Source organism: Tursiops truncatus, chromosome 4 (assembly GCF_011762595.2).
Source record: "Tursiops truncatus isolate mTurTru1 chromosome 4, mTurTru1.mat.Y, whole genome shotgun sequence".
NCBI lineage: Eukaryota > Metazoa > Chordata > Mammalia > Artiodactyla > Delphinidae > Tursiops > Tursiops truncatus.
In genome coordinates, this window is record NC_047037.1 from 12,620,844 (window position 1) to 12,647,120 (window position 26,277).

Below are 26,277 nucleotides of genomic sequence, written 5' to 3' on the forward strand. Positions count from 1 at the left end.
ACACACCTTACTGATTTCTAGTCTTAATTTCTGCTTCATTATGATTCTGATGCTTGAGTCTTGGTGTCATTCATCTACTTATTTATTTAACAAGGATTTATTAAGCCCCCACCATGCACTGGATGCTAGGGATACAGGGATGTGAGAAACAGGCATGGTACCTGCAGCCACTGAGCTCACAATCTGGATCCTTTTACCAGGACAACTACTAGCTGATTTTTGACCCTCACTTCTCAGACTCCATCTGACGTTCAGGGCAGCTTCTCAGAGACTGACCCATAGAACCCCATGGTAGTGTTTCCAGGCACCACCTCCAGGTGGCACACATCTATTGGCAGACTTGTCTCAGGGCTGATATTTACTGGGCTCCCTGAATAGTGCCTGCTCCTGGCTCCCTCATGGCGATGCTTTGCCTGATAGTTGGGATACCCTACTACTGTCTGTACACCAAAAAAATGAGTTCAATCACCATGGCCTTTGAGTGCCGAACTCTTAGATCAAAACAGATATGTGCACAACCACCTTACAGAGATGGATAGTTGAACTGGCTCATCTGGATCTTCTTTTCTCCTGCTGCTATGGGCACAGGGATGGTCACAGGTCTATTGTGAATGTACCAGGATTTGGTCTGTACAGGTAGGTAAGATGACCAGAGACAACTGCCTTTGAAAGAAGAGTTTATTACTCACAGCTCCCCAAGGGACAGGAGGAATGTCCTGCCACACAAGGGGGCCACACGGGGAAGCACTAGGGTCAGTCAGGAGGCAAGAGGAATGAGGGGAAAGCACAGGCAAAAATCTTTATCATGGTTTTTGTGGGAAGGAATGCATGAAGCAAGGTAAGAAGTTAAGCAGGTTTAGGATTCAATAGTTTGAGTAACTTACGAGGCTCTGGGTGATAGGGATGGTCTCTAATTATCTGAAACCTGGCTCTGGGGTGATACAGGGCAGGCGGAATACTGTCTTGGTGTGTGAGAGTTCAGGAAAGGGGGTGGCTGGGGGTATAGGCTCTGGATGGATTGGTCTGCATGTCAAAGACAGGCTCACAGGCAAGTTGATTGCTACCTTTAGGAATTAGGTAACTCTGGGAGGGGCAGTTCCTCCTCAGTATGCAAGGCCCCAAGATGTCAAAGCATCATAAAATACAGAAAAAAAGCCATTATTAAAACAGTGACCCCCAGATGGCCAATCACAAGCATTATCTCCTAGTTCCAGTGATTGGTTCAAGGGGTGGGCATGTGACCTAAGCCAGACCCATCAGTCTTTTCCTTTACTCTCTTGTTATGTAAGGATGAGTTCTTGCAGCTCCTGGCAGCCAGGAAAGGCCAACTCTGAGTGAAGGAACCTGATATATATAGAGAGAAACTGGATGGCACGTAAGTCTTATGTCATGGAGTCAGACAGACGGAGACTAAAATCTCAGCTCTTAAACTTACCATGTGTGTGACAAACTGGTTACACAATCTCATTTGAAAATAGAAATCTCAGGGTTGTGATAAGAGTAAACAGAACGTATTATAGTTATTTTCACATAGTAAGTACTCAACCAGTAGCAAAATTATTCCCAGATGGGATTTTCTGCTAAGTTAGAGCCCTTCTGGGAGGAATTTTTAGGCCCTTTAATCTTCCCCCACTGTCTTATTTTCATGGTACCTTCTCGGCATGGTGGAGGTGTCACATATAAAGCAACGAACGCTGGGATAGGCACAGAATAGGTGCTTTAGAAATGTTGGTGACCCCCTCTGGGGACCTCCCTCTGGTGCTGCCCTGGGAAGACCAGGACTCTCCTATCTTTGGGGGCAGGACTGTCCTTGTGGAGGGTATGGTGGCATTGGCCTACCACAGCTCCAAGACCATCCATGCTTACAATGTATGTCCATTAATACCTTGACTTTCTGATTTTTGTTTAAAAAAGATCGTATCTCTTTGACACTCTCTCCTTCTGTCCACACAACCTTCCTCCCAGACAGCCCTAGCTTCATACCCCTGGAAGACAGGGGCTATGTATATACCTTGCACTGATTCAAAATCACAATGCCCGAGTTCTTATAATTCTTCTTCTTGGCTTTGTACTTGGGATTGATGCACTCCCACTGCACCTGAAACAAGAAAGGTTATAGCATGATTGCCAGCTCAGGAAGAAGTGGAGTCATTCATGACGAGGCCCCTGGGCACTGTTGCAGATGGACCTGAGGGCTGACCCATGGTCTCTAGCTGATCCCTTCACATCTGGAGGGGCAGTAAGGAGGAGTGGTGCAGAGGGAGACTCCGATACTACTCTGCTTGGTTTGAATCCCAGCTCCTCCATTTTCCAGCTGTGTGATCTTTGGCCAATTACTTGATTCCTCTATGTCTTGCATGTCTCCTCTGTAAAATGGAGCTTGTAATTGTAAGTATCTCATAGGGTTACTGTGAGGATTGAATGATTTACCCTTGTAATACATTTAGAACAGTGCCTGACACTTATAAATGCTTGCTATTAATGGGACCAAGTTAAGCAGCAGAGGGAAGGAGAGATCTGGGGACACACAGCTGAGTAACCCAAATGCTGAGTCTTAGTGTCTGGGAACTGACTTAAGAGGTAGGAAAACTGAGGGACATTGAATACTGGCTACAGGAAGCTGATGGGGATGATGATAAGTTTGCTTAACTTCACAGAGGACTAAAATAATGGATTGACACAGTCACAACGGTGGCGCATTAGATTGCCAGAGAGGCTTCTGTGAGAGGTAGAATCAGAACTGAGGAGGTAGCTGGGAGCTAAAGGGTGAACAGATCTCAACCCTTTCAGCCTACAGAAGGCTTCAGGGGACAAAGCCAACTGCACCTTGACTACTGACAAAGTCAAACATCCAAGAGTCATGGAATGCTCCTGCCTACTATCCTATGGGAGTAGATCCTTGGATTTCTACTCAGAAGACAAATTTTCACACTCTGACAGTTGGAAGTATCTGAAAATGAAGCAATTTCTGAGGCAGATGTGAGTGGGTAGATTGATACAGCATTGGCGCCAATGACCCATTCCTCCCAGTGCACAATGACTCTGAGCTTAGTCAGGTGACTTGTTTTGACCGATGGGACGTTAGCAAGTGATATGAGCAGAGGCTTGACAAGCCCCTGTGCACTGGGGCTTGCCCTCCTCTTGCTGCTGGGACATTTTCACCATGTATTAGCTTAAGCTGGTGTCCTGGAGGATGAAAGAGCACGTGGAGAAACATTTCAGCTACCTCAGATGTGTAGGCACAAGTGCAAGAGTGAGTCCCATTTGGAACAGAGAGAAGTTTCCCAGGGGAACTCAGCCCAGATTGCCGACCTCCTGTCCTGCCTATGGTAGTAGCCTCCTAACAGGTCTCCCTGTCTCACTCTCTTGTCTCTCTCTGTAACTGATTATCTACACAGTAGCCAGAGTAATCTTTAAAAAAATTAATCTAATTCTCCAGCCTAGACCCCTTTGCAGCACTGCCCAATAGAACTTTCTACAATGATGGGAATATTCCATGTCTGCACCGATCAATGTGGAAGACACTAGCCACACGAGCACTTGGAGTGTGTGTGTGTGTGTGTGTGTGTGTGTGTGTGTGTGTGTGTGAGAGAGAGAGAGAGAGAGAGAGAGAGAGAGAAAGATGGAGGAATTGAAATTTTAACTTAATTTAACTTAAACTTACTAAAATTGAAATTGAAATAGGTGTATGTAGCCAGTAGCTATTAAATTGGAGACTGTGGCTTCAGTGTGCTCTCAACACATTTATAGGAAAATTGAAACTCTTTTCTCTGAGCTATCAGAATCTGCTTTTCCTGGCCTTGGCCTCTGTTCTTGACCACATCGCATGCATGGCTCCCTCACCTTCTCTGATCCAGATACACTGGTCTCTTTCCAGATCCTTAATCACACCGAACTCTTTCCTGACTCAGTACTTTGCAATGTTGTTCCCTCGGCCTGAAATACTGTTCCCTTGCTTGTTACATGGTTGGCTTCACTTCATCTTTAAGGGCCTTCAAGTTAAATGTCACCTTTTCAGTTGATCTCTTCTATGTTATACCTTTATAACTAAACTGGCTCAGTTTTTCATAGCATTTGGCACAATGTATAATTACATATTTTGTTTACTTGATTCATATTTATATTTTACTATGATGCACACTCATGTCACACCTAGAGCCTGACACTTAGCAGGTGCTCCTCAGTAAATATTAGTGGGGTCAATAAATAATAGAACAGTTCCCTGGGTGCAGACATGTCAGAATAGGGACTGAGTGGTTGCACCAAAACCTTTCTGGTGTCTCAGTGATACAGAAAAGTACAGTAGCATATCATCCATTTCCTCAGAGAGACTTCAAGATTCACTTCTGTTTGTTTGAAAGCATCAGACTTCAGCATGCTTCAATTGTGATGTATGCTATAATATCCTCCTAGGATTCTAAAGATGAAGTGTTTCCCATGTTTATTGGTTTGGCTATTTCTATTTGTAAAGCAGAACAAGGCAAAACTTCGTAAAACTCTTTAGAACTCTAGCGGGTGGTATTGATAACTGTCATTGATTTATTAGCTCAACAGAGCCTGGTCTTGTACATTCAAAGAAGCAACAACGTCTCTGGATAAATTCCTAGTTATTTGGGTAGTGACTTAATTTATAGTTTAGTGTTGGTTTTCACTGTACCCCTGAAACTGCAAGCCTGCTCGTGGGTGAAGGTCTCTGTGTGTCTGACAAGTTTCCTGCAATGCTGGGTATGTAACAGCGTGTTAAGCAGGTTGTGGGAGCTATGCAGAAAGCTGCCCTTGACTTTTCAGGCCAAAGGGAGGTATTCAACAAATGGTCTGATTCAGATTAAGCCTCTGATTCTAAAGAATGTTAGTTTATTTCCATCCAGTCTGGTTACATCTTGACTTACATCTGAAAGGAGAAACTTGAACAGTGAGTTGGGACAATCTTCCCCAAGCAGCACTTCTGAGCAGGCCAGGCACAGGGTCTTTAGGGGAAGAAGTCTTTCTCTGCTGTCACTCCTTTTTGTTCTATGGGGACAGTGGCTCCCAGAGTAAGGATGGCAGGTAGCTTGGTTTGACTTCCTCCAGAAGCTAACGCCGAGGCAAGTATTTAAGTACAAGTAATTCATCTGGGAGGTAATACCAGGAAGGAACAATAAAAGAGTGGGGAATTGAAATAGGGAAGCAGCCAAAAAGGGGTACGTGATCCATTCAGGTAACGCTATGGGCAACCAGGGCTGCTTCCTGCTGGGGAACTCTGGGCAACTTCACAGAGCATGCCTCAGAGTTTTGCTGCCTGAAGGGCAAGAGAGCTGGGGTATTTATATTCCATCTCCCACTAGCAATTTGTTGAGGGCTGCTCCCTGAAATGTGTACAACTCCCCCAACATGTCCAGCCTGCAGTAGGCATGGGCAGAGCAGGCTCCAGCAGCCACAGAAAGCCCTCAGGCAAAGAGATTCAGGTTCTGCAGCTGACACTGGGCAGGTGAATCCTGAACAGATCAGAGAAGAAGTTACATGGTCAGGGTCCAGACGACAGCAACTGACCAACAGATGTATATATGTATCCATCAGAGTACGGGTGTCTGAGAGATACAAAGAGGAGGTGTAGGCTTCTGTGTGATGCAATGAAATCCCTATGTGCCCCTGTGGTATGTGGTAGTGTTTGGGTTTATGTCTTGGTATTAAGAGTGTAAGAGTGAAATGGTGAGACTAAATGAAAATCTGGTGCCCAAAATAAAAATTTGGAGTAATCAAATAATTTGCCCAAAGCATTAAACGTGTAATTAATGCCACCAGGTCATGGAAATGTAGATCTAGAAAGAATACTGCAACATGATAATAACACCAGCACATATTTTGGAAGTTCCAGACACCCTGCCAAATGCGTATCATGATTTATCTCATTTAATCTTCACTGAATGCTACCGGGTAAGTACCATTATCACCTTCATTTATTTTAGGTGAGAAAGCTGAGGCGCACAGAGATTAAGGCACTTGTCCAAGGCTACACAGCCAAAGGAAATTAGAAACTTTCTCATCTGACTTCTCCATTTTGCCAGTGGAGAAACTGTACCACCTTGGAGCAGGGTCCTGTCCAAGGTCACAACCAATTGCTATGAGCTGGGTTGGCACTAGAACCCAGATTTCAGTTCCCACCATGCTCCCTCCTGGCCATGTTTAATCATGTATTAATGTCTCACCTCTAGCTGCTCGGTGTATAGCTGGGTGCTAAGGAGGCATTGCAAGAGGCGAGTCTGGGGGAAATGCCATGAGGGGCTTACCACGTACCTGTTTTCCTTCCATTACTCCTCTCATCTCCTTGAATGTTGAGGTGAATTCTCCAATGAAGTCATGTTTGCCATTGGAGTCCCAGTCCCATACTATGCACTGCAAGAGAAAATAAGTATTTTTTTTAACTTAAGAATTCATCCACAGCAGCTAAAGGCAATGCAAACTTTATGAGGAAGACCTGATGAAGGACAGTTGGTCTGGATCAAAAGTCTAGGATGACAGCATGTGGGAAGAGGTATCCCTTTGGTTTCCATTCGTTTTACTTAGCCTTTTTGTCATGACTTTCAAGCAGCCCTGTGATGCAGCAGTGACTAATAATTTGCCGATTTTTCAGGTAAGGCCAGTAAGACCAAAAGGAGATAAGTCACTTGCCAAAGGGACTATCCAGTGAATGAGAAACCTGGGATTTGAAGGCAGGTATCCTGACTCTAATTCCAGTGTTGTTTTTCCCACAGAAGAGAGCCTCTGTGGTTTATAGCTGTAATCAGGTGCCTGAGTCCATGCCTGTAGCTTCCACAGTGGCAGCTTATGTTTAATGATTTGATCATATGAATCACATTTTATTATTTTTTTTCTGAAGGCAAAAGAGCGATGCTAAGAAAAACAAGTCAGAGGGCAAAAAGTGAGAGCTTTAATTGTACCCACATGAAAAATAGGTGAAAAACAGTGAGAGGTGAGTTACACTGGTAAAAAGCAGGCGTCCATCACACCTAAGATGCAACCTTCCAACAAGAGGGCTCCATCTAACACCACTAAGGCTAACTTCTGGGCTTGCAAGTAACACTTTGCAGTGTGATGCAGATTAAATCAGTAGCCATCCCTCTGCTTGGTCACACATCTTTAGATGAAGAGGGAGTCCCCATTTTTTCTGGGGTGGAGGTTGGATTAGGGTTTCAAGCACTTCAGATATCGCTTCTACATCTTAAACCAGGGATCTGCAGCCAGGAACCCCAGAAGTCAGATAAGATCGAGGCAGCAAGGAGACATTTACTCAGAGGTTTTCCCTGGAATATTGGTGTTCAAGGGGCAGCCTAGTTCTTTCTTGGGATGAAGACCTCAGTGGCCAGTCCTGCCTGGAAAACCTGGTTTGTAAATCTATTTTCTGACCTGTGGGATACCACACAGACCTAAAATGAAATATGCCCCGAATGAAACATAATCCCCCCCAAACTTATTCCTCCTCATTTATTTTCTGTCACAGTGGATTGTATCAACATCCACCCAGTGGGAAACATCACTCAGGATGTGCACTGTGAACATCACACTGTCAAAGACTTGTCTACTGATCTCAGTTACTCACAACAGGGTTTTTTCTCTCTATTTGCCAGCCCCTCCTTACTGACCCTGACACTCACACAGTCATTACCTGGAGCCAGAAGCAAAAGAAAGCTTGACTGGCCTGGGCACAGAAAGAGAAGGAAGTGTGTTTCTGGGACCTTGCCTCTCAGGCTCCTAACTGTGCGCAGTAGTGAACACAGCCCTGGGATATCTGAGTCTGACACTTACTCAGTCTTCTATCTTGGGGGGAAGCAGATAAAAAGGCAAAGGGGCCAAAAGAGTCTTTTCAACACTCCCTTGTGTTTTACTGTGTTTCTTTTAATCTCTCCGTTAGAATATAGGAAAAGCAAGAGGGAATGTACGTAGTACTTTGGTTTGTCACCAGATCTCAAGCAAAACCACCTATCTGCCTTCTCTTAGATTTCCCGTCATGCTTTGGTTAGTTACTGCCCTCCTTCCACCTGCCACCATAACACTCAGGACGTTTGCTCTCTCTGGGGCAGAATTCCCCTGGGCTGGATGATGAGTCAGGCCCAACAGGGTTCCAGGCCTGGCCTCCTGGGGGGCAGGCACCGCTGTTTACATGGGCCCTGCTTCTTCAATTGGTGGCATTCCTCAACATGCCAGTTGCAGAATCCTGTTTCGACCTTTCTCAGAAAGGTCCCAGAGGAAAGAAGACACAGTGAGGCAGAAAAATAAAACCACGGTCTTTCTCTCCCTGCCATGAAGCTGGCTTATGACAGCTCTGATACAGTTGACAGAGGAACATGTCATGGTGAAAAGTAAACAGATCAACTGCCCTGCAGAAAAGCTGAGACAGAGGCAGGTTCTTGGTGTGAATCAATAAGGAAACTTTGACAGATTGGTGACAGAGTGGCAGCTCAAAACTGTCTACAAGTCAGGAGGCCTTCCACATTCCCACAGCTCACAGTATAGTTTAGGTATATCATCTTAAAATGTCTGAGCTCGACAGATGGTCTTGTCAACTCCCTCATTTTACAGAGAAGGAAATTAATGGAAGAGAAAGGAAGCGACTCCTGCAAGTTCACCCAGTGCAGACGAAAGTCCAGGTTTCCTGCCTACCTAATTCCCCCCGCCAACCACAAAACAGCAAATTATAATAATTACAACATATATAGTGCTTACTATGTACCAGAAACTGTTCTGAACACTTTACATATGTAAATTCACTTAATACCCAGAATAATTTTTCATTATGCTCATTTTACAGATGAGGAAACTGAGACACAGAGAGGTGAAGTAAGTTTTCCAACACCACACAGTTAACAATAGGTAATCTTTGAACTAAAAGAAGTTAAACTTTGGAGCTTTTCCTAAATGATCATCTCTTATGAACCCAGGCCATTTGTGTTTATGGTCTCTAATCCTGTATGATAACCCTGAAATGACAATATTATTATTGCCATTCACAGGTATCAGTCACAGGCTTAGAGAGGTCAAGTGACTTGACTAGACATCTAGAAAGTGACAAAAATGGATTTGATTTCTTTTTCTTGTCTAATTTCTCTGACTAGGACTTTCAGCACTATGTTGAAAAGAAGTGGCAAGAGAGGGCATTCTTTTCTTATTCCTAATCTTAGAGAAAAAGCTTTAACATTTTCACCATTGAGTAATATATTAGCTGTGGACTTGTCATGTATGGCCTTTATTATGTTGAGGTAATTCCTAGTTTGTTGAGCATTTTTATCATGAAAAAGTGTTGAATTTTGTCAACACAGAATTGCTAAAGCAATCTTGAGAAAAAGAACAAAGCTGAAGACATCACTTCAAAATATATTACAAAGCCACAGGAATTAAAACATCATGGTACTCCCATAAAGACAGATCTATAGGCCAATGGAACAGAATACATAGCCCAGAAATAACCATACATATATGGTCAATTGATATTTGACAAGGGTGCCAAGAATATACAATGGGGAAAAGGGAGTCTCTTCAACAAATGATGTTGGGAAAACTGAATATCCACACGCAAAAAAATGAAATTGGATCCCTACCTTACACCATACACAAAAATCAACTCAAAATGGATAGAAGACTTAAACATAAGACTTGAAACTGTAAAACAGTTAGAAAAAAAACACAGGGGAAAATATTCTTGACATTCATCTTGGCGATGATTTCTTGGATATGATACTAAAAGCACAAGCAACAAACGCAAAAATAGACAAGTGGGACTATATCAAACTCCTACAGGAGCTATAAAAATCTGCTGCACAGCAGAGGAAACCATCAATAAAATGAAAAGGCATCCTACAGAATGGGAGAAAATATTTGCAAACTGTATATCTGATAAGGGATTAATTTCCAAAATGTATAAGGAACTCTTACAACTCAATAGCAAAAAAAACCCCAATAACCTGATTAAAAAATGGTCAAAGGACTTGAACAGATGTTTCTCCAAAAAAGATATACAAATAGCTAACAGGTATATGAAAAGATGCTCAACATCATTAATTATCAGGAAATGAAAAATCAAAATGACAATGAGATATCACCTCATATCTATTAGGATGACAATTATTAAAAAAACACAAAACATAACAATTGTTGGCAAAGATATGGAGAAATTGGAGCCCTTGTAACCGTTGGTGGGAATATAAAACAGTGCAGCAGCTATGGAAAACAGTATAGTGGTTTCTCAAAAAATTAAAAATAGAACTACTATATGATCCAGCAATCTCATTTTTGGGTATACATCCAAAGAACTGAAGTCAGGATATCGAAGAGATATCTTCATTCCCATGTTAACTTCAGCAGCATTATTCACAATAGCCAAGATATGAAAATAACCCAAGTGTATGACTAAAGAAAATGTGGTATATACATACAATAGAATATTATTCAGCCTTAAAGAAGAAAATCTTGCCATTTGTGACTTGGATGGACATTATGCTAACTGAAATAAGCCAGTCACTGATGGACAACTAGTGCCTGATTCCACTTTTATGAGGCATCTATAACAGTCAAACTCATAGAGGCAGAGAATACAATAGAGGTTGCTGAGGGGTGGAGGCATTGGGGTCTTGTTGTTCAATGAGTGTAAGGTTTCAGTCACGCAAGATGAGTAAGTTCTAGAGACCTGCTGTACAACATTGTGCCTATAGTTTGTAATATGGTGTTGTGCACTTCAAAACCTGTTAATAGTGTAGATCTCATGTTATGTGCTTTTATCGCAAAACAAGTCAAAAGGACATAAGGAAATGTTGGAACGTGTGGGATCTGTTACCTTGATTCTGGTGATGGTTTCACAGGTTCAAACTCATATGCATATGAGTTTGCATATGTTTGCATATGTCCAAACTCATCAAATTATATGCATTAAATATGTACAGTTCTTTATGTATCAATTAAATAAAGCTGTTAAGAAATCTAAAAGTAAAGGAGATTTCCTTAATAATCTGGGTAGGTCTGACACAATCCATTGAAAGCCTTAAGAGCAGAATGAGGCTTCCCTGAAGAAGGAGAAATTTTGCCTTTGGGCCATAACTTAACTTCAGTTAGCCTGAGAGTTCCAGCCTGCCTTTCCTGAGGGTATGCTCTAGGGATTTCAGACTTGTCCAGCCAGCCCGCAAAACAGCATAAGCTAATTCCTTGCAATAAATCTCTTAATGTCTATCTTCCACTGGTTCTGTTTCTCCGGTTAACCCTGGCTGACGCACCTTCCCTAATCTTCTCCCTTGGCATTCATACCTTCATATTAAGAAGTGAGTTTTCAGTGACCATCGGTCTTCTCATACTGATATGCCAAAGTTTATTGAGCACTTACTTTGTCCCGGGCATTGTTCTAAGCCCTTGACATGCTCTGATAGTTAATCTTCACAGCAACCCCATCAGTGGGACACTATTATTGTTATCTCCACGTTACAGATGAGGAAACTGAGACACAGAGAGGTGAATGATCTCCTGCTATTATGGAATATTTTGGGTTTTAAAGTACAATTGGCTTTAACATCAGAGTTCTCGGGATCTGAATGTGATCCAGGTCCTGGAAGGCCAGGGTGAGCTACCCAAACTGTGGTTATAAAATTACATAACTGCGGCTCATCACTGCAGAATTCTCATGTTTAAAGGAAATCTATTCTTCCCTTGCCTTTTAAATTTTTATATATGTTTTAACACTGTAACCTGTCATTTGTCCAGGTGAAGTAGGGTTCACTGTCCACTTTCTCTTGGCTCCTTGGTTACACCACCCCCAAAGCTTCCATTGCAATCTGTTTACATCTGCTTTAACGTGTCTCCAGCTATGTGGTCACCACTGGTCTCTATCCAATACTTGAAGGAAACTTGAGTACTCAGCTTTCTGTCAGGGTTGAGCACAGTTCTTGGGCACAAGTAAGAACTCAGATAAATCTGTGATGAGTTCATGAAAAAGGTCTTTCTTCTTAAGTTGAGTGGATGGCAGTCCTCAGATTGGCCCTGTTTCCACACTGCAAAGGGAGGGTACTGCAATCAACTGGTTAATTTTTATTAAAGGAGATGATCAAACTTGGTAATATGTTTTGTTGGTGGTAGATATAGGCACAGGCAAAGGATTGTCTGCATGGGATTATGGACACGGTTTAATTGTTGTAGACACAGGGGCCAGGGCCTGGGAAGCAGCAGGCCGAGTTCTGTCCTTGCTCTGCAGATAGCACTGTGAGACCTTAGGGTGTCTTCTCAGTATCTCTGTGCTTCAGTTTCCTTCTCTATGAAATGGGTGTCTGGGGAATGGGAGCTGGAGTGAGTGCTCTCTGAGGTCCTTTCAGATCCAGAATTCCCTAGTTACATGGCATTGCATCTTTATTCCTTTTTCAACTTTATGTTCCAAAGTCTGAGATAATTATATTAAAGTCATAAAATTCTTAATTATTTATCAATACCTGATAATGTAACACTACTCCCTTTCTTTTCTTTTTTTTAAATTAATTTTTATTGGAGCATAGTTGCTTTACAATGTGTTAGTTTCTACTGTACAGCAAAGTGAATCAGCTATACATATACATGTATCTCCTCTTTTTTTGGATTTCCTTCCCATTTAGGTCATCACAGAGCATTGAGTAGAGTTCCCTAAGTATACATAGGCTCTAATTAGTTATTTATTTTATACATAGTATCAATAATGTATATATGTCAATCCTAATATCCCAATTCATCCCACCCACCCCTCCCTCCTTGGTGTCCATACACTATGTCTGTGTCTCTATTTCTGCTTTGCCAATAAGATCACCTATACCATTTTTCTAGATTCCACATATATGTGTTAATATATGATATTTGTTTTTCTCTTTCTGACTTATTTCACCCTGTATGACAGTCTCTATGTCCATCCATGTCTCTACAAATGACCCAATTTCATTCCTTTTTACAGCTGAGTAATATTCCATTGTGTATATGTACCATATCCTCTTTATCCATTCCTCTGTTGATGGACATTTAGGTTGCTTCTATGTCCTGGCTATTGTAAATAGTGCTGCAATGAACATTGGGATGCCTGTGTCTTTTTGAATTATGGTTCTCTCTGGGTATATGCCCAGTAGTGCAATTGTTGGGTCATATGGTAGTTGTATTTTTAGTTTTTTAAGCAACCTCCATACTGTTCTCCATAGTGGCTGTATCAATTTACATTCCCACCAACAGTGCAAGAGGGTTCCCTTTTCTCTACACCCTCTCCAGCGTTTATTGTTTGTAGATTTTTTAACGATGGCCATTTTGACTGGTGTGAGGTGATACCTCATTGTAGTTTTGATTTGCATTTCTCTAATAATTAATGATGTTGCATTTCTATTCACTACTCTCCCTGTTAAAGGAGATAATAATAGTGATTTGCATTTCTCTAACAATTAGTGATGTTGTTTAATCTTTTCATGTGTTTGTTGGCCATCTGTATGTCTTCTTTGGAGAAATGTCTATTTAGGCCTTCTACCCATTTTTTGATTGGGTTGTTTTTTTTTTGATATGGAGCTGCATGAGCTGTTTGTATATTTTGGAGATTAATCCTTTGTCAGTTGCTTCATTTGCAAATATTTTCTCCCATTCTGAGCGTTGTCTTTTCTATGGTCACCTAATCTATGACAAAGGAGGCAAGACTATACAATGAAGAAAAGAGCCTCTTAAATGAGTGGTGCTGGGAAACCTGTTCGCTACATGTAAAAGAATGAAATTAGAACACTCCCTAACACTATACACAAAAAATAAACTCAAAATGGATTAAAGACCTGAATGTCAGGCCAGACACTATAAAACTCTTAGAAGAAATATAGGCAGAACACTCTTTGACATAAAACGTGAGATCTTTTTTGACCCACCTCCTAGAGTAACAAAAATAAAAGCAAAAATAAACAAATGGGACATAATTAAGCTTAAAGGCTTTTTGCACAGCAAAGGAAACCATAAACAAGACAAAAAGACAATTTTTTCTTTCACTAGGTATATTTATATCCCTTGGACAACTGAAAGTCAGTTGTTCATCTTCTCATGGTGATTCTCACAAGAGCACCATGAGATGGCAGGTCCATTTTCACAGATGGTGATCCTAAAATTCAATAGAGCAACTGAAGGTGGCTTATTCCCAAGCACAGAGCTAGCAAGAGTTGAATTAGGCTGTGGACCTGGATTTATTTCTCTATACTCAGGACCCTTTTCATTATACCACATAGCTTCATAACATACTCATGCCATGTGCCTTTTCAATGGCAGGCCATTTTTCTTTTTCTTTTTTTTTAACTAACCAACTAAATCATGGATATCTGACCTCTCCCAGGGAAGAATATACTTATATACATCTTTAACGTTCTTTTTGATAATAAGCACTCTAAGATTATCCAGAATGATTAATCTAGGTGGGGCCTTACTGAGCTCATTTAAAGGTAGAATTTTAAATTGAAACCATCAAAATTAAATGCTAACAGAATAAGTAACATAGGAACCAAACTGTGTTCTAACATCACTTAGTCTAGACCAGTCTCCTAACTGCAGCTTTTGGGAAATCAGGCAATCTGATTTCTATCATTTTAAGGAGTTTTAGGCAAATACATAAAATTATATTTCAGGATAGCTATGATTAGGGATTTGGGACAATTTCATTCATAATTTAGTACTCGGCATGGCTTCTTTTCTGTTAAAATTTAATGACAACCCTTAACACAAAATCGGTTTAATGGTTTACACAGGACTGTAAACATCTAAAAAAGAGTATTAAATGTATATTTGCTTATCTGGTGGTTGTGACTTGAGCACAGGCAGACCTTGGTAGGGTGTGTCCATGGGAAGAGGGTCCACGCCCCTTTGATTATTTTCTCATCACTTGATTGCTTTTACTCACTGCAGACTTGGCAATAACCTTCAGACATCACCGCAGCTAGTTGGATGGGAATTAAAAGTAGCTCCCCCATTTGTAACATGAACACTCTGATTTGGACCTCTGAGGTTTGGCAGAGCAGGATGCCACAGGGAGTGAAGACAGAAATCTTCACAGTAGAGCAGGGACGAAGCTGGACCCTGAGAGATGGGCATATGCAGCATCCAGATGGAGGGGAGAGTTTCTCAAATAAACAAAATGTAGGTACAGCTCCAGAAATGGTGGGCAGGGCTGGGGCCTCAGCCATGTGCATCTCTGGCAGTCATCTTTGCTGTGCTGGTGGGCAGGACTAGCAGACATCTGTCTGTATGAGAGCCTGAGTATCTTCTGGGGACTCAACCTAAGGTGAGGAGAGAGTGGGGCAACAAGATGGGCCCAAGAACAAAGAACCACATCTTAGAGGAGTGGGGCAAGGCTGAGTAGAGTCTGGTGACAAATGCTCAGAATTTTCCACAGGTCTAAACCCTATGGATTCATGTCTGAGTTCTGGGGAGGGAGCTGTAAGTAGAAAAGTAGCTTGAAAGAAAAGTTTTCACAAAATAGCAGGGTCTTATGTAGGTCAGGAGAACAGAGGGGTTAGATGCACTAAGAGGCCCAGATTTAAGCATCCCGAGGGCTCAGTGTTTCTCCATGTAGGGGAGGTGTTGCTCGGGGCTGAGGGCAGAAGGGGTGGGTGCTCTGTGCTCATCCTGGGGGTGCACCACCTTCATCATCAGCGCCCTATGTCCAGACTGGTAGGGCTCCTTCTAATCCTGAAACTCAGACCAGGTGCTCAGTGGGAGAAGCATCCCAAAGCACGAGTTCCCCTTGCAGACTTGGGCCAGCACCATTTACCTCACTCTGCTCCTTACATCTTTTTTTTTTTCTAAATGATGGGGACTTTTTACTGTAAAAGGCAAACTGAAGTTTATTGAACGTTTGTTCCTATATGCCTAACAATATGTTTTTTTTTTCATTTAATCAACTTTGTTGAAGTATAAATCATATACACAATAAAATTTCGTGATATTACCCACAAGCTTCTGGCTTGGGTGATGCAGTGTACCATTCACCTGGGTAGGAATCACAGGAAGAATAGGCTTGAGGCCCAAGGGATAGTTTAGTATTTGGTCATGTCAAATGTTGAATCCCACATTCTTGACCTCTAATAAACACCGTGAATCTCCCGACTCATGACAGGTAATCATTGTTTCTTCTAGAAAAATTCCTGTGTCTTTATTCCTAAATGAGCCATGCTGCTCGTGGTTTATTGATTGCTGTAATTTGATGCCTGGAGGCAAACTCCATTGGTCCCTGAGGAGGAAAAGGTGCTTGAAGACCGGAAAAGAACAGATGACTCGATTCGTATGGCTTAATCAGTCTGAAAACCACAAAATGGCAACGTGGGTCTCGCAGCACCCAGGAGGGAGCCCCGGTGCAGCCAGGCAGCTTGATTACAGTGTGTTTCCGACATAAGCTCATTTACTTGCTTCTCTTGTTTAATTATTGCCCATGGAACCATCATAGGTGTTCAAGACTTGGAGGTTTTAAAACAAGGGAACAAAACAGATCCTAAAAGCATAGAGAAATGAGCCATTCCTAACCAATCGCATGAAATAATTTATGGAAAACAGATTTGTTGCTGCCACGCCCAAGCCAATTCTGGGAGTTTAAACTGGACTAATCCTCTATCCACAGACAGTATAAAATAACTGAGGCATTCCAGTCAGAGTCACAAACATTGTTCTGGATCCTCCTGCCTCATCACCACCACTGACTGGTCCCTGCTCCGTTCCCGTGTTTACAATGTTTCTTTGGCTTGCTGGGGCATCCAGGTTATCCTTTGGGCACCAGGGGACCTTGCATGCTCATGCTCTTCAGGGTCTGGCTACCCTCTCACTCATGTCTCTTGTGGGCAGACATCACTTCTGACCCTGGTCTGGATTCTGAGTCTTCATCCAGGAACTGGCTTCTGACTGAAGTCTTGTGTAGATTTACCCCAGCCACCCTTGAAACCAAGCTTCCGGTAGTCCAATACTTTTTATTAATTTCATTTAGTTCCTTGTGATGGGGTCCCTCTGTCACTCAGCCTTTCTACATACAACTAGCCCTTCCTGGTCAATCTATACCTCCCTGAGCTATGCTGCCTACTTAGCGAGTGTGAGGAAGAGTCTACAGTTCCTACATGAAACAAGAAAACCAAACAACTGTACTAAGTTGTTAGCCTAAAATTGCTACTGGTGAAACTCTCCTTGTCAGAGAGAATAATTTCTCCTCTTCTAAACAATAATTATTATAGACAGACTTTTGAGTCGAACACTTTCCTGCGAGATAGGAGGGCTTGGTTCTGAGTCATCCAGGAAGATACCCTATTCTTTTCATCTGGATGGAGTCAGACACACATTTTCAAGATGGACAAGCAGAGAGCTGAGATTTTGACAGTATAAAGCAGGGGCACTGACCTAGCTTATCAGACTTATTACCCAAGTAATTGAACCTTTCTTCTCATTCCATTTCTATCACTATACAGAGCAATAGCTTTATTTGTCTCTGGGGAGATGACACAGACCTTCTTTACCCATGGATGGGTGTAAACCCATCCATTCACTGATAGGAAGGCCCTCCTAGTAACAGGCTAATCAATAACTATTTTAAAAGGCAGCAAAAGTAGTGGAAAATAATTAGAATTTTTTTCTGGCTTTCATAATAGTCAATGTATTTTCAATGGTGGTTTATGATAAATGGACCCGAGTTTCCATCTAAATTGCATTCTCCACATCAAGGTTATCATTTTAAAGGGCAGAAATCAAAATCAATATGGTAGCAAAGCATTTTAAAAGTTAATTTCATAGAGCACCAGGTTTATGGGAGGTTAATAGGGTATTAATAAAAAATAAAAAAGGGCTGAATTCTCAAATAAGCTTGGGTTACCCTGAGATAATAGAAGTTAAACAGTTTTCTCTATTGCAGACTTTGAAATGCCAACGTGAGGCCAACCAGCCATCAAGGGCACAAAATTTAATGAGGCATTTGTTCTTAGGGCACCACAAGCACAGGGTTGCCACTTGTGTAAAGCTGAGAGTGACAGCTTCCTTAAATTTTGTGCCAATACTCCTTTTGCCTTCCCCTACTCCAGGTCCTGCTAATGTGTATTGTGAATAATTTCCAAGATTAAGGCATAATACACAGTATATAATACACAGCTTACTTGGTCAAGGAACTTGGCTGTGTATTTGTAGAGTGAGTGGAAAAGAAGGATGCCCTAGGCAGGTGGACAGTACATTCTGGAGAAGTTGTGCTTGGATGCAAATTCTTTCTCCTGAATCCATCTTATTTTTCTGTTTTGGCAAGTTTTATGGTGAGCTCACATTTTCCTTAAGCTCTGTGTCAGCGATACAAAAATCCCTGTTTCCTTATGATCAGCATTTATCAGGGGATTTTTAAAAAAACTAAAAAACAAAATATGTTTGTTCCTCCTTTATTGATGGATTCATTGCCTGTATCAGTATGAATGATGCCTTGGCAAAAATGGGAGCAGAATAGCCCATTATGCTAAGGAATATAAATTATCTTTGATGGAGGAGATCCCTGTTCATCAATACTGATGTAGCTGTGTCATCAATTTAATAGCTGAACACTCAGGACCATTAAACCTAGCACTGTTTGCCATACCATTATTTATAATAGTGCCCAAGAGTAACATGTAATTAACTACATGACTGACTGACAAAGCAAACTGCAGGGTGATCAATCATATTGTATAAACACTTGTCACCAGGCTACATGCGGGATGAGAAGGTTGACTTGTGATGTTTCAGTGCTACCCTGTCTAGACTGTTGCTCTGGGCTGGTGTGAGGCCCACCACTGATGGGGACTTTATTCTCAGATCCAGATTTAAAGTTGGTGGCTGTACCTTGATATTCAGTCTCATCTTGCCATCTAGCTTGATCTTTGGGAGGGTGACCAATATGAAGAATCTGTCAGTTCCTCTTTATCTAGAATGGCTTCCTCTTTTTAGGTCCCCCCAGACTCATGATTTTTTCCTTTGCCTAGTCCCTACTTTCACTAAGTTTTCCTACTGCCACTTGCCTTTAAAGCAATCAATTTCCCCTCTTCTTCAGGTTTCCCCTCACTACAGCTATTTTGTAACTTGTCCTCCTCTTTGAGCTGATCAGGAATGACTTCACCACAAGCAAGGGGAGACGAGGCATGGTCAGATTTTCCCTCTCATGCAGGGACTGTTTTGTAAAGTTTACTGTCAACCCACAGGGTTAGCCTTCTACCTGTGACAGCTACTTGTAACTTCAGAAACTCCAGGTTCCGTGTGGCCAAGTGGAAGACTGAGACTGTTATGGAGATTCATTCCAGAGAGAAAAATTGCTGATGGAAAGATATGCCTCCCCCATCAGCATGAGTTTCTTCTGTGTGAATACTGAGGCTAATATGCAAGAGTCTAACACAGCTGCCTATAGAAATTGGACCCTGTTCTTAGGTGGGGTCTTCCCTGAAATGGGGAGGCATTATTTCAAGTATCAACATAGAGGAAGAGTAAGGTCCTTAGGGTGGAGAAAGAGAGAATTCTGTACCTCTGTCTTGGTATCTCTTTCTTAGGTCTAGACCAGGATGCCAGATACCTGGCACAGGCATAGTCATTCCCCCACTACTTCCTGTCCATCTTCTTATCTTTGCCCATTGCAGACATCACCAGTCAATCATACTTTCGTCACTTAGACTCCTCCTCAATCCAACATCCCAGGCAGTCATTATTTATTGTTCAGAGTTGGAATATAAGATTCAAACCTGTTTCCTACTGTCAGTCTCAATCTGATGAGTCAGGATGCATGTTTGTAGGGTGAGTGCTAGGAGGAAAAGAACTACGTGAATGTCACTGCCTTACCCATTGGGGCAGGGAAGGGATATAAGCCCTGAAGAGTGAGCATTATCTTATAAACCACATCATTTTCACTTAAGAGTACTCCCTGGGTTTACTTTCTATTTGTTCTTACCTGTCTGTTAGCAACATTTGGTTTGAGTAATTTGGCTTTGTCATAGCTAGACCTCACAGCACTCAGAGGAGAACCATATGTCCATGGTTGGGTCAGAGTTAAGTGGGAAGCAGGTTACCTTGAGACTGCTAATTAATAAACACTCCTAGGAAGCCTAGGTCCCATAGTTCAGCTGCTTTTTCTTACTCTGAGATTCTTCCTCCTACTGACAACTTTAGTGATCCTGAGTGCTCTATTTTATTTTAAAAGGTAGCTTTCATTTTTGCCACCTTGCCAAGACTGTCAAGAATCATAATGAGGTGGCAAAAAATTATTTCATTAACAGAAATTACCATCCCATCCATTTTCTTCCCACCTCTCCTAGTCACAAAGTCATGTGTTTTCCATGACGAGTCCTTCTAATTTTATGTCACTAAAGCCACATATTCAGGTAGCAAATCTCAAAGTTTCCTGATGACTCAAGCCCCAACATCCCATGGATATAATATTGATGATGATGATTTCCCTGGTATGAGTTTCTAAGAGAGCCACAGGAAACTTGTCTTCTTATCCTTCTGTCCTTACTTAGAAGCTTCAATTTTTTTAACATCTTTATTGGAGTATAATTGCTTTACAATGTTGTGTTAGTTTCTGCTGTATAACAAAGTGGATCAGCTATACATATACATATATATCCCCATATCCCCTCCCTCTTGTGTCTCCCTTCCACCCTCCGTATCCCACCTCTCTAGGTGGCCACAAAGCACCTAGTTGATCTCTCTGTGCTATGCAGCTGAGAAGCTTAACCTTTAAGATGCTCTCTGGAGCTTTGATCTATGAAGAGCTGAACAAATTGGCAAACATGGAGTTTGTAATATCTTATTTTTCATATTTCCAACAGTTACCTTGGCAAGCAGGTATGTGCTCTATAAACCTAAGTACTGACTTGACATATGGATCAAAAGAGAGTTTGTTAGCAACCTGCAGGCAGCTGCTCTTGGAGGATTCAGCTTGGCATGTAATCTAATTCAGCTGAAAGATGTGGACATATAATAACTACTACACAGACCATCATTCTCCTCTGTGTCTCTCTGGTCACGTACAAATCATTCATTTGGCAGGTTCTTTGTAATTCCACTAATTAAGGGAAAACTATTGGTCTTTTTGGCCCTAAGTCAGGATTCTACAAAATTTTTCTTCAAAACCCAAACATCATCCCAACCAAAAGCAGGGGGTAGAATTAAGGTACAGATTTAATATTTATTTTTAAACTTTTAATTGGCATTTGACCTGGTGGCTGGCCTGGCATTTGTTGGGATTCACTCCAGCCCAGCATGGAGAAACATGAATCCACTTTTGTTCAAGCAAGTTGTCTTTGGGATTTTATTGGTTTCATAACCCAGGTAAGTGGGTAAGAGTAACTCAAAGGGCAGAGGAAGAAAAGACAGAGAGGCTTACCGTGAAGGTACTGAATCCATTCTGTGCACATCTATACTACTGTTTCAACCATTACCTCATTCACTCAACCCAACAACATTCTCCCAACACATTCTCTGCAGGCTGCCAGGAAACACGCAATATACAAAATGAGTTTAAAAATGTGGTCACTGCCCTCAAGGAGCTTGCCATCTAGTAGGGAAGATAAACATATATTGGAAGTAACCTAAAACCAGAGCAAAGTTGTCTGGCAATTTATTAGGAACTGTAGAGAAAGGTTTGAGTGAAAGCAAAAAAGGAGCATCATCTGTTGTGTGTCCTCATTGCATGGGAGAACAGGGACAGAGTCTTATTTGTCTTTGTAACTTGTGCCAGGGAAAAAGTAGGTGTTCAATAAATGCTTGATGAATGCAGCTGAGAGAAAACATGGAAAATTCTTGGAGGAAGTCCTTTTTGAAGCAGAACTGGAAGGAAACATGGAGTTTAGGTTAACAAAGAGGAAGGAGGAGGAAATACTATGTAGGAAACTGAAGGAGCTTAGACATGGTGAGGGGCAGCCTGCTGGAGCAGAAGGGAAGGACAGAGAATAGAGAAAGAGAACAAACGTACATTGATGACATTCATCCTTAGTCTGGGCTTCCTCCCAGATCTGACCCCAGTCAGAAGTACTTAGAGAAATAATACATGCTCTTGTTTCTAACCAAGTGATGGGGATACTGCATTGTTCTTATGGAAATAGAGTCTTCCTGGGGTCTTCTGAAGCTCACAAAAGTCTTAGTTCAGCCTTCTTAAACTTTAGTATACACAAGAGTCTTTTGGAAGGCTTGTTAAAATACAGATTTCTGGGCCCCATCAGCAAACTTTCTGATTCAGGAGATTTGGGGTAAGGCGTGAGGATTTGTACTTCTAACAAGTCCTCTGGTGATGCTAGTTCTGTGACCACAGTTTGAGACACTGTCTTAGATAAATATACAGTTACCTTCCCTCATATTTACACCATTTCCCAAGACATGGAGAGAATCAAATGCCATAAGATGGCTGTGATGATCAGAGATTTTAAAAATGTCTGCTGAAGGTGGCTGTTTCAAAGATGCTTGGTTTCAGGTGATATAAGATTTCTGCATTAATTTCTAATTTATAAATGACTATAACTCTGGAAGTTCTTACTGTTAACTGGACGTTGAGAGCTCAGAACAACAAAGTTGTAAATAGTGTTTAGGTCTCCAGCTCACCACAAAAGCCCAGGTCACCTTAAATATATCTAATGCACTCAGTTGTGCAATAGATAATCACAGAAAATAACACCACGGCCATACCACTAGTTAAATCAAACACAACCTTGAACACGTGTGCTTCACTCTGTCCAACAGATGATACTTAGAAGTTATATGGCAACTATATTTTGATAAGTTTATTTTAGTACATTAGGAACTTCACTAATTGGATGATCTTTAACCAAAGAGGAGCATGGAATAAAAATAATGAAATGGTGCATAAAGGAGTTCTTAAAACCTTTGTGCTTTTTAAGTTGGATTTTCTTTTAATATATCACGGTTACTTGTAGGAAAGAAGATTTGGTTCAGATAGGCATCTCAGCCCATTACGGCACTGACTTTGAATGTGTTACTGGAGGCTGGGCTTCAGAACATCTGCTCCTCGCACATCCCTCTTCTGAGGGTTTCTGTCCACACAAGCTGCCACAATGGTGACTCTTGCCTGTGCTCCCCTAAAGTGGGCACTTTGTCTAAGGACAGCCCACCTGTAGGTTGGCCAGGAGTCTATGAGATGACCTGGTGTGGAAGTTTTGTTCATCATGGACAACGGGAACTAATTAGACCAATCAGAACTTGAGACAGAGAGAAAGAATGAAGCAGCTGGTTTTGGGAATAGTAGCTGAAGGACACAGGGAGACTAGCCAAGTTGCCACAATGGTAGAGCATGAGAATAGATATTTGTGAACCCCTGTTCCTTAGGAGGTTGACCAAATGACCCAGTCACTTGTGCTGCTCTGAATTCTGAATGATTTATTGAGTCGAACTACTTAGTAAGCTCTGTGAGACCTGGTGGTTTAGCAGTTCCCAGAATCCTGAGGCCGTAGCAAAACCCCCATATCTTCTTCCTTTTTTTCAGGTGAGTTCTTACATAACTCACCCAAACTAAAGGCCATCAAAATTCCTTTTAACAAAAATAGCCTAACCAACTCCTATGGAAATCCCCTAGTGACAGATTAGTTGAAGAATTGGGATAGTATTTCTCTCCTCTGCCTCCTGATCACTCCCAACTGATGGATTAGGAAGTTAAAATCCTCATACCTTTGAATTCATCAGAACTGAAGGCACATCAAAATGCAAGGAATTAAGGAACAGACAGTACATAAAAGAGAAAGGAAGAATGGGAGTCAGCAGATCAGCCCTTCATTTGTGTTGACAAACGAAGGTTCAAAGTCTCTGATGAGCTGCATCTATAAATAATTAGCTCTTCCAGTCTCTGTGAGGCTTTGGCCAATTGGTACAGGCCCACTAGGGATAATAAGGGCTAGAAATGCTGCCAACAAGCTCAGCTATAACACGAGCCAGAGGACAATGTGCTTCAGATACTCACGCTGCACTCATGTGATGTAGATTTATAGGGTCTAAGCACTGTTCTGAGGAGTGTTGGTATTCTTAGATTCATTAAATGGGAACTTATTCACCATGCCTTGTCTCAAGCATGTCACTAACATCTTAGTATCTTAGTTCAATAGTAATTTGGGGATCATTTCAGTAGGACTCTCTAATTTTAAGGATAAGAAAACTGAGGGTGAACTTCACAAAATTTATTCATGATACTATTGATTTTAAAGTCTTGCTCTTAGCTCAGAGGCAGTAAAAGCTTCATCTTACTGACCTATTCAGTCACTTATTTTGTGGAGCCATTTATAATAGCTCCCCAGACTCACTTTCCCACACCAGCAGCTATGCCTGTAAGTTTTAAAATAGCCATCACATATCTTGTCTCATTTGATCCTCTCAACAGCCCTTTGAGATGGGCATATATGTATCATTTCCATTTTACAGGTCAAGAGGCTAAAGCTCAGAAAGGCTAGACCACTTTTTGGAAACCCAGATTCTCTGATGTCTAATCCAGATGTCTTTCCAATGAATAACATGTTTGAAAGCAATTTGTAAACTAAAATTTGAAATAGAAGCACTAGTCTTCATCATAACCCTCACCTTAATTTCCATGCCATATTCCCTGGAATATAGCAAAGGTCCATCCTTAAGGACAGTGTCTTATTCGTACCTTTGGTTCTCTGAACACTTTGCAATTACAACAATTTTCCACAAATTAACTCAGAATCTCCACTGGATTATAAACAGAATCCTTTAGAATGCTGGTAACTTTAAAAAATTCCCACCCCCAAAACATTCTGACCATTTTCTTCAGAGGCTTCTGTTTGACACCAACATTAACCTACCACCACCCAAACCATTAATTCATTCATTCACCATTTCTTGGGCAACTACTATGTGCAAGACATTGTGTTAAAGGCTAAAGATATACAGATGAAAAGGTGGGTACCTGTTTTCCCATGAGCATATAATTTAGTGTGTGTAGGGAGGTGAGGTACTAGGCAGAGAAGGGGGAAATAGGAAAGACAGGCAAACACACCAACAAATGACATATCTTTACTATATTAGAGATGAGGACAGGATATTGTAAAACCACAGAAGAAGGTTCTAAGTCAGAAGGAGGGGTCAGGGAAGGCATTTTGGAGGAGATGATATGCATCTCAGGAACTTTCCCTCTGTAATGACCACCTGCCCTTCTGAATCTACAGGAGAGCTCTTGGTGCCAGTCAAAATGGCTGCAGATGGAGATTGGTTCAAGATAGTAGAGTGGAAGGACGTGATCTCACTCCCTCTTGCAAGAACACCAGAATCACAACTAACTGCTGAACAATCATTGGCAGGAAGACACTGGAATTCACCAAAAAAGATACCCCACATCCAAAGACAAAGGAGAAGCCACAATGAGACGGTAGGAGGGGCATCATCACAATAAAATCAAATCGCATAACTGCTGGGTGGGTGACTCACAAACTGGAGAACACTTATACCACAGAAGTCCACCCACTGGAGTGAAGGTTCTGAGCCCAACATCAGGCTTCCCAAAATGGGGACCCGGCAATGGGAGGAAGAATTCCTAGAGAATCAGACTTTGAAGGCTAGTGGGATTTGATTGCAGGACTTCAACACGACTGGGGGAAACAGAGATTCCACTCTTGGAGGGCACACACAAAGTAGTGTGTGCATTGGGATCCTCGGGAAGGAGCAGTGACCCCATAGGAGACTGAAGCAGACGTACCTGCTAGTGTTGGAGGGTCTCCTGCAGAGACAGGAGGTGGCTGTGTCTCATCGTGAGGACAGAAACACTGGCAGCAGAAGTTCTGAGAAGTACTCCTTGGTGTGAGGCCTCCCAGAGTCCACCATTAGCCCCAACAAAGAGCCAGGTAGGCTCCAGTGCTGGGTCACCTCAGGCCAAACAAACAACAAGGAGGGAATCCGGCTCCACCCATCAGCAGTCAAGCAGATTAAAGTTTCACTGAGCTCTGCCCACTAGAGCAACAGTCAGCTCTACACACCACCAGTCCCTCCCATCAGGAAACTTGCACAAGTCTCTTAGATAGCCTCATCCACCAGAGGACAGAAAAGAGAAGCAAGAAGAACTACAGTCCTGCAGCCTGTGGAACAAAAACCACATTCACAGAAAGTAAGACAAAATGAAAAGGCAGAGGGCTAAGTATCAGATGAAAGAACAAGATAAAACCCCAGAAAAACAACTAAATGAAGTGTAGATAGGCAACCTTCCAGAAAAAGAATTCAGAATAATGATAGTGAAGATGATCAAGGACCTCAGAAAAAGAATGAAGGCAAAAATGGAGAAGATGTAAGAAATGTTTAACAAAGACCTAGAAGAAT

At 41.8% G+C, this 26,277-nt stretch overlaps 1 protein-coding gene across 2 annotated transcripts in view; it reads right to left on the reverse strand.

Moving 5' to 3' along the window:
* The window catches only part of CPNE4 (copine 4), a 565,144-nt gene that overhangs the window by 37,248 nt on the left and 501,619 nt on the right, over positions 1-26,277 (reverse strand). For both annotated transcript variants that reach the window (XM_073803688.1, XM_033855295.2), the window contains exons 8-9: positions 6,274-6,372; positions 2,012-2,098 (exon numbers count right to left, since the gene is read on the reverse strand). In XM_073803688.1, coding sequence (XP_073659789.1) covers positions 2,012-2,098; positions 6,274-6,372 — 186 coding nt within the window. The remainder of the gene's footprint in view (positions 1-2,011; positions 2,099-6,273; positions 6,373-26,277) is intronic.